The sequence below is a fragment of the Carassius auratus genome, chromosome 4 (genome assembly GCF_003368295.1).
Source record: "Carassius auratus strain Wakin chromosome 4, ASM336829v1, whole genome shotgun sequence".
NCBI lineage: Eukaryota > Metazoa > Chordata > Actinopteri > Cypriniformes > Cyprinidae > Carassius > Carassius auratus.
Window position 1 is genome coordinate 8,873,894 of NC_039246.1, and position 17,628 is coordinate 8,891,521.

The 17,628-nt window shown below is 38.9% G+C and overlaps 1 protein-coding gene across 3 annotated transcripts; it reads left to right on the plus strand.

The window, feature by feature from the left end:
- Positions 1–909: 909 nt before the first annotated feature.
- On the plus strand, positions 910–11,510 carry LOC113058107 (inhibitor of growth protein 3-like). 3 transcript variants are annotated; one of them, XM_026225799.1, is made up of 12 exons: positions 910–1,045; positions 1,176–1,247; positions 2,154–2,254; positions 3,119–3,184; positions 3,886–3,982; positions 4,239–4,310; positions 4,386–4,502; positions 6,213–6,373; positions 8,484–8,674; positions 8,859–9,045; positions 9,829–9,867; positions 10,620–11,510. In XM_026225799.1, exons 1-12 carry the CDS (start codon positions 1,018–1,020, stop codon positions 10,734–10,736), a joined length of 1,248 nt encoding a protein of 415 aa, XP_026081584.1. In that variant the 5' UTR covers positions 910–1,017; the 3' UTR covers positions 10,737–11,510. The 3 variants fall into 3 exon arrangements, with proteins under 3 accessions (XP_026081584.1, XP_026081593.1, XP_026081591.1); XM_026225808.1 differs by having other exon boundaries at positions 6,213–6,352; positions 8,650–8,674; positions 10,620–10,659; XM_026225806.1 differs by lacking the exons at positions 910–1,045; positions 1,176–1,247 and adding an exon at positions 1,278–1,462.
- Positions 11,511–17,628: the final 6,118 nt, after the last annotated feature.

Sequence of the window (17,628 nt, forward strand, 5' to 3'; positions counted from 1 at the left end):
TAATTCCACATGTGTTAATTCATAGTTTTGATGTCTTCAGTGTGAATCTACAATTTTCAGTCATGAAAATAAAGAAAACTCTTTGAATGAGAAGGTGTGTCCAAACTTTTGTTCTGTACTGTATATATATATGTGTGTGTGTGTGTGTGGGCATGTTTTTGTGACATATCAGGACAAAACTTTGTATAATGACATGGGTATGACACAGGTATTACAAGGAGAGGGTGACTTATGAGGACATAACCCATGTCCCCATTTTTCAAAACGCTTATAAATCATACACAATTAGTTTTTTTTTTTTTTTGAGAAAGTAAAAATGCACAAAGTTTCCTGTGAGGGTTAGGGTTAGGGTTGGTGAAGGACGATAGAATATACAGTTTCTACATTATAAAAACCATTACGCCTATGGGATGTCCCCACTTTTCACAAAAACAAACGTGTGTGTGTTTGTGTATAATGTAGAGGAATTTACAGGACAACATTCACAAACAAATAAAGATCTTGTTCAAAACACTACAACTGTAAAATGAACACTTTGAAGTACATTGCACATAATTTTCCGTTTGTATTATTTATATTTGACTTTTTCAATACATTTTTTTTTTTTTTTACACATATTTAATGAGAGAGAGGGGACATAATTCACAACATTGTTTTGAACTATGTGTTAGAAACCAACATATACATGCACTGGTAGAGAAAACACACATTTGTGTAAGCATACGTCTGGATATTACCATATATTGCACGATAATCCATATTAAACTGCGTACATCCCACGATGGTTGTAGTTGTATAGTTGCCCAGTGAAAGAACTACAAATCCCACGCAAGCCATTAAAAAAAAGTCAGCTTCCGCGCAACTCCATCATCTTCCAATCAAATCCCACGCCCTACACGTAAGCCCCTCCCTTATCTACTTCTGTTTTTCCTCCCCTTCAGTTCTCCGATGCCTGCGACGCCATATTGACGAAAAACACCCTTTCTCAAAAACGCCTGAAACACTCTCTCCGCCAGAATGTTGTACCTTGAGGATTACCTCGAGAGTGAGTATATGAGCTATTATAATGGTTTTTGATTATATAAGAGAGGCTACATGTCTGAGAGGGCTGTTTTGTGCGCGTGAATGCATCGCAGCTGTTAGCCTGTAACGCGGCTCTGTTCTTCTCCCGGCAGTGATCGAGCAGCTACCCATGGATCTCCGCGACAGGTTTACGGAAATGAGAGAGATGGACCTGCAAGTGCAGAGTACGAATTCAGTTTAAGCTCACACTTCTGCTGTAAAACATCACCTCTGACCTTGACTAATGCAGAAAGCCTTTCGTATTAGTGGGGATATGTTTGGCGGATTTGCATACATATATATAGAGCATGCATGCATTATGCACTCACTTCACACCAGCATGCAACATCATGTTGAAGTCCAAGTGGAAGTTAACCTATATGAGTGTAACTCAGCCAAGGTAAAGCTTGGGTTTCGAATGCATTATTTTTAAAATAAATAAAAATAAATTATATATATATATATATATATATATATATATATATATATATATATACACACACACACACACACACACACACACACAATTATTATTATTTTTTGTACTTTTTTTTTTTTTACCGTCCACTGGCTGTCAATACCTCCCTACTCTGCTTAGTAACTAATTTTAGTTATTAATTTGAACTACTAATTAATTTAGCCATGTTTATATTACATTTATTACAATAAACAGTCGTTCTTGACAGGTTTCGCCACTAATGTCATATCCAAGAACATGCCCAGTTATAATTCACACCAAAAATAAGTAAATAATTATTAATTTTATATATATGTTTATATATATATATATATATATATATATATGTTTATAGCAAACCTTTTTTAAGAAAATTTTTATTGTTATTTTGAGGTGAGTGTGACCTTTGTTTCCCCCTTTCTATTATTTGCCTTGCCTTCAATTGTTATGGTTCATGGATCACCCTTCATGGGTGTTGAACCTACAACCTTTTAATGATCTAGCCACTAGGCTACACCACCTCCTCTGTTGAAAGATTTAATTAGGTGATCTGACCATAGGTTCCACAGGAGCCAGAGGGTGTGAGCTGAGTGTTGGGTTCTTGACTCATTCCTGCCCCTGTTCTTTTGTTCAGATGCGATGGATCAGCTAGAGCAGCGGGTTAATGAGTTCTTCACTAATGCCAAGAAGAACAAGCCTGAATGGAGAGAAGAACAGATGGAAATCATTAAAAAGGTAAAGAACAGATGCTGTGCAGCTCAGTTGATCAATGATTTAATATTATTAATAACAGTTATATTAGGTTGAATATTGATACTGGAATTCAAATGTGACATTTTTAAAGGAAAAGTTCACCAGAAAACAAAAAATGCTAAAAATGTACTCACCCTCAGGTCATCCAAGATGTAGATGAGTTTGTTTCTTCATCGTAACAGTTTTGTAGGAATTTAGTATTACGTCACTTGCTCACCAGTCGTTCCTCTGCAGTGAATGGGTGCCGTCAGAATGAGAGTCCAAACAGCTGATAAAAACAGCAATCCACATGACTCTGGTCCATCTGTTAACATCTTGTAGATTGAAAAGCTGTATGTTTGTAATAACTCCATCCAGATGTTTCTAAATGATGTTTCCATCTAAACTGCATGTCTTCTAGAGATAAAATTGCATCCTCCAGTGTAAAGGCTATTTTTTCTGACTGTAAATATTAGTGAAAATCCAAAAGAGTTATGAATAAGTTGGTGAATTTTTGTATGAGAGGACATTTTACATACAAATATACATCTTTTTATTTCACAAGATAATAACTGATGGACTGGAGTCATGTTAATTACTCTACACGGATTATAGTGATGTTTTTATCAGCTGTTTTGACTCTCATTCTGATGGCACCCATTCACGGAAGAGGATCCATTAGTGTGCAAGTGATGTAATGCTACATTTTTCCAAACTGTTCAGATAAAGAAACAAACACATCTACATCTTGGATGGCCTGAGGGTGAGTGTATATATAATATATATATAAAGTGAAACTGCTCCTTTAATCACTGATGGATAGGTTTGAAATTGAATGGTCATGAGAACTTTTTTTTTTTTCATCAGGACTACTATAAAGCTTTGGAAGATGCAGATGAGAAGGTCCAGTTAGCCAATCAAATTTATGATCTGGTGAGTAACAGGGTTTCCACTAGGTGGCAGCACATCATAGATAGTGAATAAGCCACGGCTCTAAGACGGGGTGGCAACCTTTTTATTTTTCAGGTTTCTGTATTTAAACAGTACATACACATTTTTAAATGATACGATAAAAAAAAAAAAAAACCTTGATGCAAATAGTGTCTGAATATTTGTTAATAATTTTTTTTTTTTACTTTGTCTTTAGAAAAAGTGAATAACATACAAGTGTGCCGTGTGTGTGTGTGACAAGGCCGATGCATTAAAACAGTTCAGTATAATCACCGTTAATGCGCTGCTTTAATTAATGCGCGTGTGCGTGTACATACACACACACCGAAATCTGATCTTGTGCAAAAAGTAACATTCTGAAGCTCATTAACTTGACAGTGCTGCCACGCGACTTTTATTAATCGATAATGAATCGCTACATTATATTTCTCAACAACATGGGGGCAAAATCACTTCATTGTTTGTAGAGAGAGACAGATGCAGACATTAACCCTCTGAGTGCCACTGCTGCCATGTGTGCCGTAGGTTGCCGACCCCTGCTCTAAGGGATGCTACTTCTGCTGTTTAAGTTATAAACGCTTTTCGTGTGCTTTAATTCAAGTCTCCTTTGAATAGGAATGTATTTTATTTTAGTCAAAATGTATATAATAGTACATAACCTTGATCCTTGACCCTTTATGTAGGTTGATAGACACTTGCGGAAGTTGGATCAGGAATTGGCGAAGTTCAAAATGGAGTTGGAGGCAGATAACGCTGGCATCACAGAAGTCCTAGAGAGACGTGAGTGGCACCTGTCAATCGCCTTCTTCATAGATGGTTAAAGGGCTCATTTAAATAATAATTAAAAGCCAGGAATTACCTCATTTACGCTTTTAAAGATGATGGAATGTTATAATGTGTAGCAAATAAAATTCTACTTACTGAGCCTTTGGAAAAGTACCTTATAGGAAAAATTCAAGGTAGTCTGAAAATGTTTGGGTTCATTTCAGTCAACGGATCATGTTATGGGTCATGTATCATGTTTTATGTTTTCTAGGGTCACTTGAGATGGACAGCCCCTCTCAACCTGTCAATAACCACCACGTGCATTCACACGCCACTGTGGAGAGTAAGTCTGTTCCAAGAGAATGACTGCTCCTCGTTTCCTGCTCCAGTGCTCTTACCTGTTTTGTGTCTTTGACAGAGAGGAAGTACAGCACGCCAGCACACCACACTACTGAACACGTACCAGAGAAGAAGTTTAAGTCAGAAGCCCTTCTCTCCACACTCACGTCAGACGCGTCTAAAGAAAACACACCGGGTAAAACACACGTGCTCTGTCTTATGAGTCACCATATGAAAACATGTCAGTTACAACAGAAAGATTTTTTGAAAGAAAGTAAACTTTTTTAGGCATTTGGCAATATTTTAGTTTATCTTAATATTTACACTGCTGTTCAATTGTGTGGCGTCGGTAACTTTTTTTTTAACTTTCTTACGCTCAACAAGATTGCATTTGTTTAAAAACATTTTTACAATTTAAAATAATTTAAGTATTTAATTTAAAATTGAATTTAATCCTGCTGAATGAGCATGTCTTCAGTGTCACGTGATCCTTCAGAAATCATCCTTATATGCTGATTTGGTGCACAAGAAGAAACATCTCTTATCATTTTATTGTTGAAAAGTTTAAATATTTGTAAGGATTATTTTTTGTGTAAACTGCGATACATTTTTTCTTTTTTTCTGGATTCTTTGATGACTAGAAAGTTCAAAAGAACAGAATTTAATCTAAATAGAAATCTCTTGTAACATTATGAATGTCTTTACTGTCACTTTTAATAATTTTTAAAAAAATCCTTGCTCATTTTGTGAGAGGATTGTTAAACTAACGGCACATTCTTTAGGGAACATTAAGAATCATTTTATTATATATACATATATGTGTATATATATATATATATATATATATATATTTATATATACATATACAGTACAGACCAAAAGTTTGGAAACATTACTATTTTTAATGATTTTGAAAGAAGTTTCTTCTCATCAAGCCTGCATTTATTTGATCAAAAATACAGAAAAGAAATGTAATATTGTGATATATTATTACAATTTAAAATAATTGTTTTTACACTTATTATACTTTAAATTATCATTTATTTCTGTGATGCAAGGCTGAATTTTTAGGATCATTATCACATGATCCTTTAGAAATCATTCGAATATGATGATTAATTATCAAAGTTGGAAACAGTTCTGCAGCTTAATATTTTTTCAGAGCATGTGATACTTTTTTAGGATACTTTGATAAATAAAAAGAAAAAAAAAAAAAGAAAAAAAAGAAGAATCTATGTTTTTAAAATATAAATATTTTGTAATAACAATATACACTACTGGTCAGTAATTCGAATATTCAGTATAACTGCAGCTCTTATCCTAATCACAGTATCAAGGGAAATAAACAACAACTGTGATTAGGGATGCACGATATTGGATTTTGGCCGATATTCGATATGCCGATATTTTCTAAATAATTTTGGCCGATGCCGATGCTGATACCGATATCGATATATATACAAATATATATACTGATATATTTACAAATATATACTGATATATTTAAACTTTAATTTTACTGAAGAGAAATCCATGTATCTCTTCTTTACTGATTCTACCATAAATTTATTATTTTACAAATGTAGACAGACATTCACATCTGAAAAACAGGTCAATTATTTCACTTGGAGAATATCGGTTTGGCTCATCAGCAGAAATATTCATATCGGCCGATACCGATAATGGTAATTTTAAGCTTTTATCGGCCGATACCGATGTTGTGCCGATATTATCGTGCATCCCTAACTGTGATTTGTCGTAATGCTGCTGCACTTATGTTTGCTGTGTGTGCTAACTACTGAATGGTTCAGAAGAAATGAGTGTAATGAGATTAGTTATGAGTCATGTTGGACAAGTGTTTCTGTTCATGTATGAAATGGTATTTGTGTGTGTGTGTGTGTTGCAGGCTGCAGAGTGAACAGCACGTCCTCTTCTAACAGCGTGTATAACGTCAACTCCTCCCAGTCGCTTTCCTCATACAATCTGAGCCCACTTCCTGCGGGGCCCGCTGCTGGGGCGGGGGCCATTTCCATGGCAGCAGCTCAGGCAGTGCAAGCCACCGCACAGGTGAAACCACCGTCCCCCCTCTTCCCCTCTAATTCTAGATCTCTTTCTACCCCCTCCTCCCTTCACTTCCTGTTTCAACTATTTTTGGCCTCTTAAGGGTCCTTTTTACCTCCCATGTTATTTTTGTATTTTTTAGGTTATGTTTTCCTGGCACCCTGCCCATGTTAATTTCAGCGTTTACTATACAGAGGCACTTTGATATTGTTTCTCGAGGAAAATCATATCGACACAGTTTTCATTAAAAACTCTCGTTTTGTTTTCCCATGAGACTCCTTTACATCAAAAAATCTTAAAAAAAATACAAGCAACTATAATAAGATATTGACACCCTAAGTATTTTTGGCATTTAAAATGCATTAATAATTATAAAGCTCAGAAATAAAATATTTTACAATTTATTACATAAAATGTATTAATTTTATTATATATTTTACCCTTTTTTGTATTTTTTTTTTTGTATTTCTGTTATTATCATTATTCATTTCATTAGAAGTTTAGTCGCTTAATATATATAAAAAAAGATATAAAAAAAAAAAAATATATATATATATATGTATGCATGTATGAATGTATGTATGTTGTTGACATGACATGGCAATTTCAGTGCCTCACAAGATAAAAATGAATATAATGAATATTGTCATTATTTAAAATGCTGTCAATTGTTAAACATTTATTTGTCTTACATAGAACTGTTGTTAAAAAAGCTGCAGTTATTAGACTTTAAAAAATGTTAAGCCAAATGTCAAAATTGTTCTATGGTGTGACTATCTCAGGCATGGTTCCATAAATAACAACTTTTATAAATTAAAAAGAAAAACATAAACTTTTTACTAAATAATTCTGGCATAATTGTACTATTTTAGTAAATGCCAATATTTTATTTTCATCTATATATGTTTTTGAAAGTGTAGGAACTTGATCCATTTTGTCTCAAAAACCATGTCCTCTGGTGGGACACCTTATCCTGATTTTAAATCACCCAAATCAAGAGAAAACTTTAAATAGTTCAAGAAATCCATTCATAATTGTAATCTGTGATGTGCACATGGTCAATTTTTGTCACAGAATTGTTAAATTATTTTTTCCCAACAATGTTTTTAATTGATGTTTCAATAAAACAAACAATAACCAAATAACAAAATTCCAAATATGCTAATCAAAGCAGCAGTAATTGAAATACTACAGAATAAAAATATGTCACACTCAAAACATTAATACATGTACCCTCTTATTTCTTAAGGAAATAAATTAAAGGTGCCCACATCTCTTCAAATTGCTGTGCTTTAACCCTTGTAATGTACGTTAACTTCTCTAAAGTAACACACCTTGCCATCTCCTTGATCCAAGAGTGTGCAGAAGATATTTCAGTCTCTTTCCAACTCAAAGCATCCATCCTCCTGACCTGCAGGAGGCCGAAGTCGATAAGAGTCCTCTGATTGTTATTGATAGAAAGATGATCTGGGTATATCCCCAGAATACAGAGTTTTGCAATCCACAGTATTTGAGTTTTTGTGACGTTACTTAAGGTACAGAAATTTTCCAAAAAATTACCAATTTAGGGCACTCCCATACACAGTGAATTAAAGTTTTACAAGATGACAAGTTGGCTCAGAATAGCAAGGTTGTTTATTGACAGAAAAAGGCTGAAAATGTCCTCCGGTGTCACACCATTGGACAAAAAAAGTCACACCAGAGGACAAGGTCTCTTTAAAAAGCATTTAAAATAATTAAATACGATTTGTTTAAATCCTTTTTATTATTTTTTGATAATTTTCAGTGTTCTTAAATGCAATAATCACATTAATTAAACAATTATTCTTTACTTGTACATTTTTTTAAATGAAATAAATTTTTTGTTGTTGTTAAAAAAAGCATGATATTGTTTATATCAAAATTAAACTTACTTTTTCCTTTGACGTTAAAAATTAAATAGAAATACTTTAATAACTACCATTTCTGTCCTATTTCTCCCGCTCTACAAGCACCTCTTGCTTGCAGAGAATTAATTTGCATATTCATGCCGCCACATATGCACGTCTGTGGGAAACAGTAATATATACATAGGAACTTGAAAAGTTTCTTTAATATTTGTGTTCATGTTTTTCAGATGAAAGAGGGCAGGAGAACATCCAGTCTCAAGGCCAGTTATGAAGCTGTCAAGAACAATGATTTCTTGGGGCGGGAGTTTGCTCTGAGTCGGGACACCAGCAGTTACTCGTCTTCTGCACTGGCTAACACACTCACACAGCCCCTCATGTCCACCAACGGCTCAGACTCTCGCACAGGGCGCAAGACCAAGTAAGACCCGCACTGATTCCATATCCATTTATTTGGTTCCTGAATGAGCCACCCAGACACGTTTTTTGTGGTGTTTTTGTACATTGTGCCTCCTTTGTAAGCATAAACCTCTTTCTCTGACATATTGTATTCATCAAATTTATATACGTTTGATCTGAAACCACTTTCTTGCTTGGCTTTTCAGAAGCAACACTAAGTCTTCCAACCACCAGTCCTCTTCATCCTCCTCTTCCTCTTCACTGTCATCCTGCTCGTCATCGTCAGCATTGGCTCATGAGCTGGTTCAGACCACCATCACAGAAACTGACACCAGCAGTCAGGTGGACTGGACCTACGACCCCAATGAACCCAGATACTGCATCTGCAACCAGGTGTGTTCCCGTCACATCTCTCTTACACAGCATTCCAGCAACACCGCTGTTTGTACTGCTATTATTGAGTTGATTTACTATTACATTGATTCACTAATTCTAATGATTTGGGAGCTCTATTTGCAAATTACGAAGCTCTATTGTGGCAGTAAAGTTTCAAACGTTAAAGCTGTTAAGCTCATGTAGGTTAGACAGGTCCAGATTCCAATTGTTCTGAGGTTCCCTCAAGAAATTTTCTATTCCCTTTTCAATGTTTCTACTTAATGAAAAAAAATCATATATATAATAATAATCATATATAAAGTTTTTTTTCCTATCCCTGTAAAATAACTTATTTTATTTTGAAAGATTTATTCCTTTAAACAATTGCCAAATATGAACAGAACAAATGTTTTGAAAAGGAACAAATTCAGTCTCTTGAGCTATTTTTAACTATCCCCAATAGAGCAATATCTTACTGGAAAATCTAAGACCTGTTTAGGGAGGTGAGGTGTGTGTGTGTGAGACTCCTGTGAGTGTGTGTGTGTGTGTTTTAGTTTATGTGTGAGTGCAAAAGAATTGTCTCCCCACGAATGCTTTGTTTTATGGCCTCAAAGTAATATTGTTTTTGTCAAAGTATCAAAAATAGAAAGTGTGTGTGTGTGTCTCTGAATAGACATCAAAGACAAAACTTGCACAGTCTTTGTTCGCAGGTGCGCACATCCATGACACTCGGCTGCAGGTGTGTATGTGCGTGTTTGACTCGTATATTCTGTGTTTCATTCTCTTCCTGTCATTGTGCAGGTGTCATACGGAGAGATGGTCGGCTGTGATAACCAAGATGTAAGTCAAGACTTCAGCTCTAGAGACACACAGCTATGTTTTATATATTTCTAGCTCTGTCGGCTCTTGTGACCCTTGGGCAATTAGTGTTTTTGCAGGGAGGATGGAAAGCAGTCATGAGTATTATTGTTAAAATAATAAGAATATCTATTAATATTAATTTTATGATAATTTCCTATCAATAAAAATATAAACTGCTATTATAAAAAATAATAAAAATATAACATTTATTAATAAAATAAAATATATAATTATTCTATTAACTGAATATTAGGGATGGGCGATATATCACATGCGCATTTCGTCAGTAAAGCCGGTTCCCTGATTAGCAGGAAATCATGGCGACATGTTTTCAAATGGAGCGGTATTTCATAGACAGGGCCGTAGATCACTTACAAGCTACGCAAAATCGCGTTCATTATCGAAGGTGATTCATCTGTGATAATGAACGCCATATTGCGTAGCTTGTCAGTGATCTACGGCTCCGTCTATTAAACGCCGCTCCATTTGAAAGCAGGTGATGGCGATTTCCCGCTAATCAGAGAACCGGCTTTACTGACGAAATGCACGTGACAATCGCATGCAATATATCGCCCATATCTACTGAATATTTTACAATTCTGAAATATGTAATATTGTAATATAACAATTTATATTGAACGTAATATAGTTTTTTTTTTTTTATTTGTTTTCTTTTTTACATTTTTTTAAATTGTCATGTGATCCCGACACGTTTCCGTCTTTTCCCACAGTGTCCAATCGAGTGGTTCCACTACGGCTGTGTGGGTTTGACCGAGGCACCCAAAGGGAAGTGGTACTGCCCACAGTGTACGGCGGCCATGAAGAGGAGGGGAAGCCGGCACAAATAAATTCCAGATCCCCTGGGCCGACCTCTTTGAAATGACTGTTGTCCTCGACTGAGAGTGTACATGTTTCATCACCATGCGATCAGGGTGTGTAGATGTGAGAGAGAGATGTCGCTGCCTGAAAGATGGTGTGGCTGCTGTGTGTGTGTTTGTGTAAATCGCAGCCAGGTTGGTGTTTTTAGCGGGTGAATCTAAGCGCACACTGCCCTCAAAACTTTTCCTGTTTTTATGTTTTTCTCTTCATCTCCATTAACCATTATGGAGACGGATGGGCAAGATGGTATTGGGAGGCCCAAGTTTTTTAACATTCAAGACATTCCTCGGTTTGCCATGCGTGATGACCTTTCGCATCTGGCAGCTCCTGCTAATCCATATCTGCATAGTATGGATTGACATGAAATAGACTGGGAATTGTAGTCCTGAACTGTTTGATGGACTACAAGTCTCGAGACATTCAGCTCTTGACAAATCTTAAAGGATCCTGATATGAACGGATTACGACAGCAACAGTGACGACTCATTGCTCGCCAGTGAACGTGACTATTTTGCAGGATTATTTGTGTGTAATGGATAGATGATGTATTGTGCTCTGCTTAAAGGACAGGATGTTTCTTATTTTACAGAGGAGCTCTTAAGGTGTACAATAGAACAAATTAACAGCTGTGACCTGTGAGTATGTTTGTGTGTCTGTGTTTCTAGCTTGTGCTGCACTGATGTGGTGATATGTTTAGAGAGATGTGGGCAAGGGAAAAATAAAATGATCAAGAACTTTTGGTACACACTGTCTTTCAGTGCAATGTAAAAGATTGAATGTATTTTGCCAAGTAGGACCATTTGGTCCTGAAACAACATTTATATGAACCAGTCAGTTCCCTCTGACTTTAGTAGGAGCGTGGGAAGGATGTGACGATTGAGAGACACACTGAGCTATATTCATGAAAAAAGCAGAATGCATTTTTGTGTAAATCCATCTTGAAACCGTTCCTAAGTTTTCACACTCAAGCAAATACGATAATTTAGGATGCCATTCTCTTCGAATTAACTCATTTAATACTAAACCTTGAAAATCCATTTTTAATAAAAATATGCGTTGAGTTTGAAAGGCTAAAAAACTGTACCCATTTCAAGTTCAGGCCTTGGTTTCTTGTGAGCATTTGTATAGCTGGTTTAATTGAGCAAAATGTATTAATTCCAGATATTACTTTAAAAAGAAAACGTCAAAGGTCAACGAAATACCAAAATATTGGTATATCATATTTTTATATTATATATATATTATTTTTTGGGGGGCCAATAGAAGACTTTAAAGCTTATGATATGCTTATCATTGTTTTTCTGTGTACCATAGAAACATGAAGAAAAATCTACAAATACCGAAGCTGCAAACTTTGCAAAACGCTAAATTTGTCACTGCCGACTGTATATATAATATTTGAGGGCCCTTTATTTACAGGTGCATCTCGATAAATTAGAATTTCACGAGTTCACACTTACATATAATTAACTGAATATTATAATGCGTATTTGGCGTGCTGTCCGGGGAAGGGGCTCCGAGCTCGGGAATGGCCCGAACCTAGAGTACCCCCCCCCCGTATATGAAGTGTAAAGTGAACTCTAGTGGAGGAGAAGGGGTGGAGGGGGGATGCTGATAAACCGTCAATAGAGACAGGTAGGCTGATTCAGCTGTATTTATACCCTAAGGTTGATTATCTTGAGTGGTTCCACCTGTGCTAATTAGGTTAAGTATCTGACGTGCTTCTCCCGAACCTTGTTATAAAACTACATTTCACGAGTTCACACTTACATATAATTAACTGAATATTATAATGCGTATTTGGCGTGCTGTCCGGGGAAGGGGCTCCGAGCTCGGGAATGGCCCGAACCTAGAGTACCCCCCAAAAGGCTAAAGAGCAGGAGGACAGCCGGCCGAACTAAAGACCCCCCCAAATGAGTGCCACGTTTGGCGGGCTGGCATCTCGAGAAAGGGTCTGAATGTTTGTCCAGTGGGCCTGTGATGGCGGCTCACTGTACCTGGACTGACGGGCCCTGCTGGCCTGCAACGGGGAGCAATTGTAATTTGGAGCGACTGATCAGGCGAGTTTGTGCCTTTCTCCGCTGTGAGACCAATGCTCGCTGGACCGAAAGAGAAAACAGGAAAGAGAGAAAATGAAAGCTTGACCGGGAGATTTTCTCAGACTGCGTCCGTTGTGAGACCAAATGCTCGCTGGACGAAAGAGAAAACGTAAGTGCTCTACCGGGAAAGTTCTCACTGCGTCCGCTGTGAGACCAAATGCTCGCTGGACAGAAAGAGAAAACAGGAAAGAGGGAAATGAGAGCTTGACCGGGAGATTTTCTCACACTGCGTCCGTTGTGAGACCCAATGCTCGCTGGACGAAAGAGAAAACGTAAGTGCTCTACCGGGAAAGTTCTCGCTGCGTCCGCTGTGAGACCAAATGCTCGCTGGACAGAAAGAGAAAACAGGAAAGAGGGAAAATGAGAGCTTGACCGGGAGATTTTCTCACACTGCGTCCGTTGTGAGACCAAATGCTCGCTGGACGAAAGAGAAAACGTAAGTGCTCTACCGGGAAAGTTCTCGCTGCGTCCGCTGTGAGACCAAATGCTCGCTGGACAGAAAGAGAAAACAGGAAAGAGGGAAAATGAGAGCTTGACCGGGAGATTTTCTCACACTGCGTCCGTTGTGAGACCCAATGCTCGCTGGACGAAAGAGAAAACGTAAGTGCTCTACCGGGAAAGTTCTCGCTGCGTCCGCTGTGAGACCAAATGCTCGCTGGACAGAAAGAGAAAACAGGAAAGAGGGAAAATGAGAGCTTGACCGGGAGATTTTCTCACACTGCGTCCGTTGTGAGATCCAATGCTCGCTGGACGAAAGAGAAAACGTAAGTGCTCTACCGGGAAAGTTCTCGCTGCGTCCGCTGTGAGACCAAATGCTCGCTGGACAGAAAGAGAAAACAGGAAAGAGGGAAAATGAGAGCTTGACCGGGAGATTTTCTCACACTGCGTCCGCTGTGAGACCCAATACTCACTGGACGAAAGAGAAAACGTAAGTGCTCTACCGGAAAAGTTCTCGCTGCGTCCGCTGTGAGACCAAATGCTCGCTGGACAGAAAGAGAAAACAGGAAAGAGGGAAAATGAGAGCTTGACCGGGAGATTTTCTCACACTGCGTCCGCTGTGAGACCCAATACTCACTGGACGGAAGAGAAAACGTAAGTGCTCTACCGGGAAAGTTCTCACTGCGTCCGCTGTGAGACCAAATGCTCGCTGGACAGAAAGAGAAAACAGGAAAGAGGGAAAATGAGAGCTTGACCGGGAGATTTTCTCACACTGCGTCCGCTGTGAGACCCAATGCTCGCTGGACGAAAGAGAAAACGTAAGTGCTCTACCGGGAAAGTTCTCACTGCGTCCGCTGTGAGACCAAATGCTCGCTGGACAGAAAGAGAAAACAGGAAAGAGGGAAATGAGAGCTTGACCGGGAGATTTTCTCACACTGCGTCCGCTGTGAGACCCAATGCTCGCTGGACGAAAGAGAAAACGTAAGTGCTCTACCGGGAAAGTTCTCACTGCATCCGCTGTGAGACCAAATGCTCGCTGGACAGAAAGAGAAAATGGGAAAGAGGGAAATGAAAGCTTGACCGGGAGATTTCTCACACTGTGTCCGCTGAGAGACCCAATGCTCACTGGACAAAAGAGAAAACGTAAGAGCTCTACTAGAACAGTTCTCGCTGCAAGACCAAATGCGGGAGATGCAGACAAGGCTCATGCAGGAGTGGACACTGTTGCGGCAGCGGGGAGATACAAAAAAGGCTCCTGCGGGAGCAGACACTGCTGCGGCAGTGGGGAGATCTGTGGCAGTGAGGAGGTACGGGAAAGGCTCCTGCGGGAGCAGACGCTGCTGTGGCAGTGGAGAGATACGGAAAAAGCTCCTGCGTGAGCAGATACTGCAGTGAGGAGGTACAGGAAAGGCTCCTGCGGGAGCAGACACTGCTGCGGCAGTGGGGAGATACAGGAAAGGCTACTTGCTTTCGGCTGCTGTAGATATTGGCTGCGGGAAGAGTAAAAAGGGTTAGTAACATTTGATGGGGCAAGCAAAAAATGAATGGGTAGCCTACTGTGTTACCAGCTTAGCAATTGGTTGCCTGATTTGACAATTCCTCAAGCATTGTCCACATTATTATGTTACTGTTGGAAAAGCATCTTTTCCTCTCATTTGGCCTCCGGGCTCTTAGGCGGTCTCCCGGGCGGATACGTTTGGAAGGCTGTTTTCACGTTGTTGTATGGACAGTCACCCCCCATTTTGCATGGAGACGGAAATTACATACCCAAAATAAAAATGTTTCTGCTCATGATTCTTTCTGACTAGATACATTATCGACGTTTGTCCATGAGCTGACACTTCAACGTTTTACCGTTCAGGAATAGGAATCGTATTCCTGATATAATTTACTAAATAACTGTCACTGAAAATATGTTTTATCGAAATATTGGTCAAATATCGAAGCCAGAGTCTTTAGACTTTCAATTGATGCACGGTTTATCCATATCAAGTCAGAGTGAAGTTTAACGTGCTGTGGAAGTGAACAATAATAAACTGGGGCCGTCGGCGATGCTTGCAAGCAAATGGGTTAATAGCAGTTATGTGCTATTCGCTTCTAAGTGGTTTCTAAAGATATTTACTTGCCTGTTTTTCATATTACGGTCCTGAAAAGGCGACCGTACGACCGACCGAAAACACGAGGGCAGATGCGTTTTACATGAATTTTGAGTGATCACTAAATAAGTCCCTAAATAATTTGGTCCTGCCAGAAAAATTGCATGGAGATAGATTTTTTTTTTTTTTTTTTTTTTTTTTTTTTTAACTTATCATGGAACATTATTGTATCATTTCAGTGAGGTTTAAACGTGCTCGGTAAGGCAAATGTAATGTCTTGGACATTTCAGTGTGGATGAAGACTGGAAATAATGCCTTTGTTCGTGGTTAAATGTGGCATTATCATCTGACGGATCTACGTTTGTATCTGTAGTCCAAATCTATGCGCACTCCACACTCCAGATCAGCAGGTGGCGGTAATGCATCTTTACGCTGGTTTGCCAAAACCACCACAAAACACTAGTAGAAGATGGAACTGCGTCATGACGTCATTTAACAAACTTTAGCCGCGAACCTGCTTTAGATGCAACACTTTGGATGCCAACTGCCTTAAAATCCAATGAACCTGCTTTTAGAGTTTTCGCCTGAAAATGTATTGGTTAACATCGCGCGGTCAAACTGCAACTCGGCCGGAACGCCGGTGTGAAAGGCTGAGTCGCAACGGGAAGTGAGAGCCTTGTTGCCGTGAGAACTTGGGTGCGGCCCAGGCTGGTTGGATTCCAGCTCGAGGAGAGCTCGGTCTCGGGCGGCATGATCATTGTGTCGAGCGAGCGAGCTCGGAGCTTGCACGGTCTATTGGCCACGACTTGTGGCTTGACGAGGAGAGCAGCTGTCGCGATGACGCTTAATGCTGCTCAATGGTCGTGTTTGACTGGGTAGGAAAGATCGCGGGTCCGGCAAAAGCAGCAGGTCTTATAAATCCCCGGTGAAGCTCTCTTCGTTGGTACGAAAAATGGGTTCGTGGTAAGGTGACAGACGAAGCGAACCGGCATGCTGATAAACCGTCAATAGAGACAGGTAGGCTGATTCAGCTGTATTTATACCCTAAGGTTGATTATCTTGAGTGGTTCCACCTGTGCTAATTAGGTTAAGTATCTGACGTGCTTCTCCCGAACCTTGTTATAAAACTACATGTTGTGAAAAAGTTTATTTCAGTAATTAATCTCAAATTGTGAAACTTCTGTATTAAATTCAGTGCATGCAGACTGAAGTAGTTTAAGTTTTTTGTTCTTTTAATTGTGATGATTTTGGCTAACATTTAACAAAAACCTACCAATTCACTATCTCAACAAATTAGAATATGGTGACATGAAAAATCAGCTAATCAACTCAAAACACCTGCAAAAGTTTCCCGAACCCTTCAAAATGGTCTCTCAGTTTGGTTCAATAGGCTACACGATCATGGGGAAGATCTGACAGTTGTCCAGAAGACAATCATTGACACCCTTCACAAGGAGGGTAAGCCACAAACATTTAGCAAACAATTGCCAAAGAAGCTGGCTGTTCACAGAGTGCTGTATCCAAGCATGTTAACAGAAAGTTGAGTGGAAGGAAAAAGTGTGGAAGAAAAAGATGCACAACCAACCGAGAGATCTGCAGCCTTGTGATGATTGTCAAGCTAAATCGATGGAAGAATTTGAGTGAACTTCACAAGGAATGGACTGAGGCTGGGGTCAAGGCATCAAGAGCCACCACACACAGACGTGTCAAAGGAATTTGCTGAACCACAGACAACGTCAGAGGCATCTTACCTGGGCTAAGGAGAAGAACTGAAATCTTGGCCAGTGGTCCAAAGTGCTCGTTTCAGATGAGAGCAAGTTTTGTATTTAATTTGGAAAACAAGGTCCTAGAGTCTGGAGGAAGGGCGGAAAAGCTCATAGCCCAAGTTGCTTGAAGTCCAGTATTAAGTTTCCACAGTCTGTGATGATTTGGGGTGCAATGTCATCTGCTGGTCTTGGTCCATTGTGTTTTTGAAAGCCAAAGTCACTGAACCCGTTTACCAAGAATTTTGGAGCACTTCATGCTTTTTTCTGCTGACCAGCTTTTTGAAGATGTTGTTTTCATTTTACAGCAGGATTTGGCACCTGCCCACATTGCCAAAATCACCAAAAGTTGGTTAAATGACCATGGTGTTGGTGTGCTTGACTGGCCTGCAAACTCTCCAGACCTGAACCCCATAGAAAATCTATTGGCTATTGTCAAAAGGAAAATGAGAAATGAGACCAAAC

Excerpts from the sequence above, each read along its gene's own strand:
- LOC113058107 (XM_026225799.1), top strand. The coding sequence starts at position 1,018 with ATGTTGTACCTTGAGGATTACCTCGAGA. Across the intron at positions 1,046-1,175 it reads CCTTGAGGATTACCTCGAGA|TGATCGAGCAGCTACCCATG; the intron begins GTGAGTATATGA and ends TTCTCCCGGCAG. Across the intron at positions 3,185-3,885 it reads CCAATCAAATTTATGATCTG|GTTGATAGACACTTGCGGAA; the intron begins GTGAGTAACAGG and ends CCCTTTATGTAG.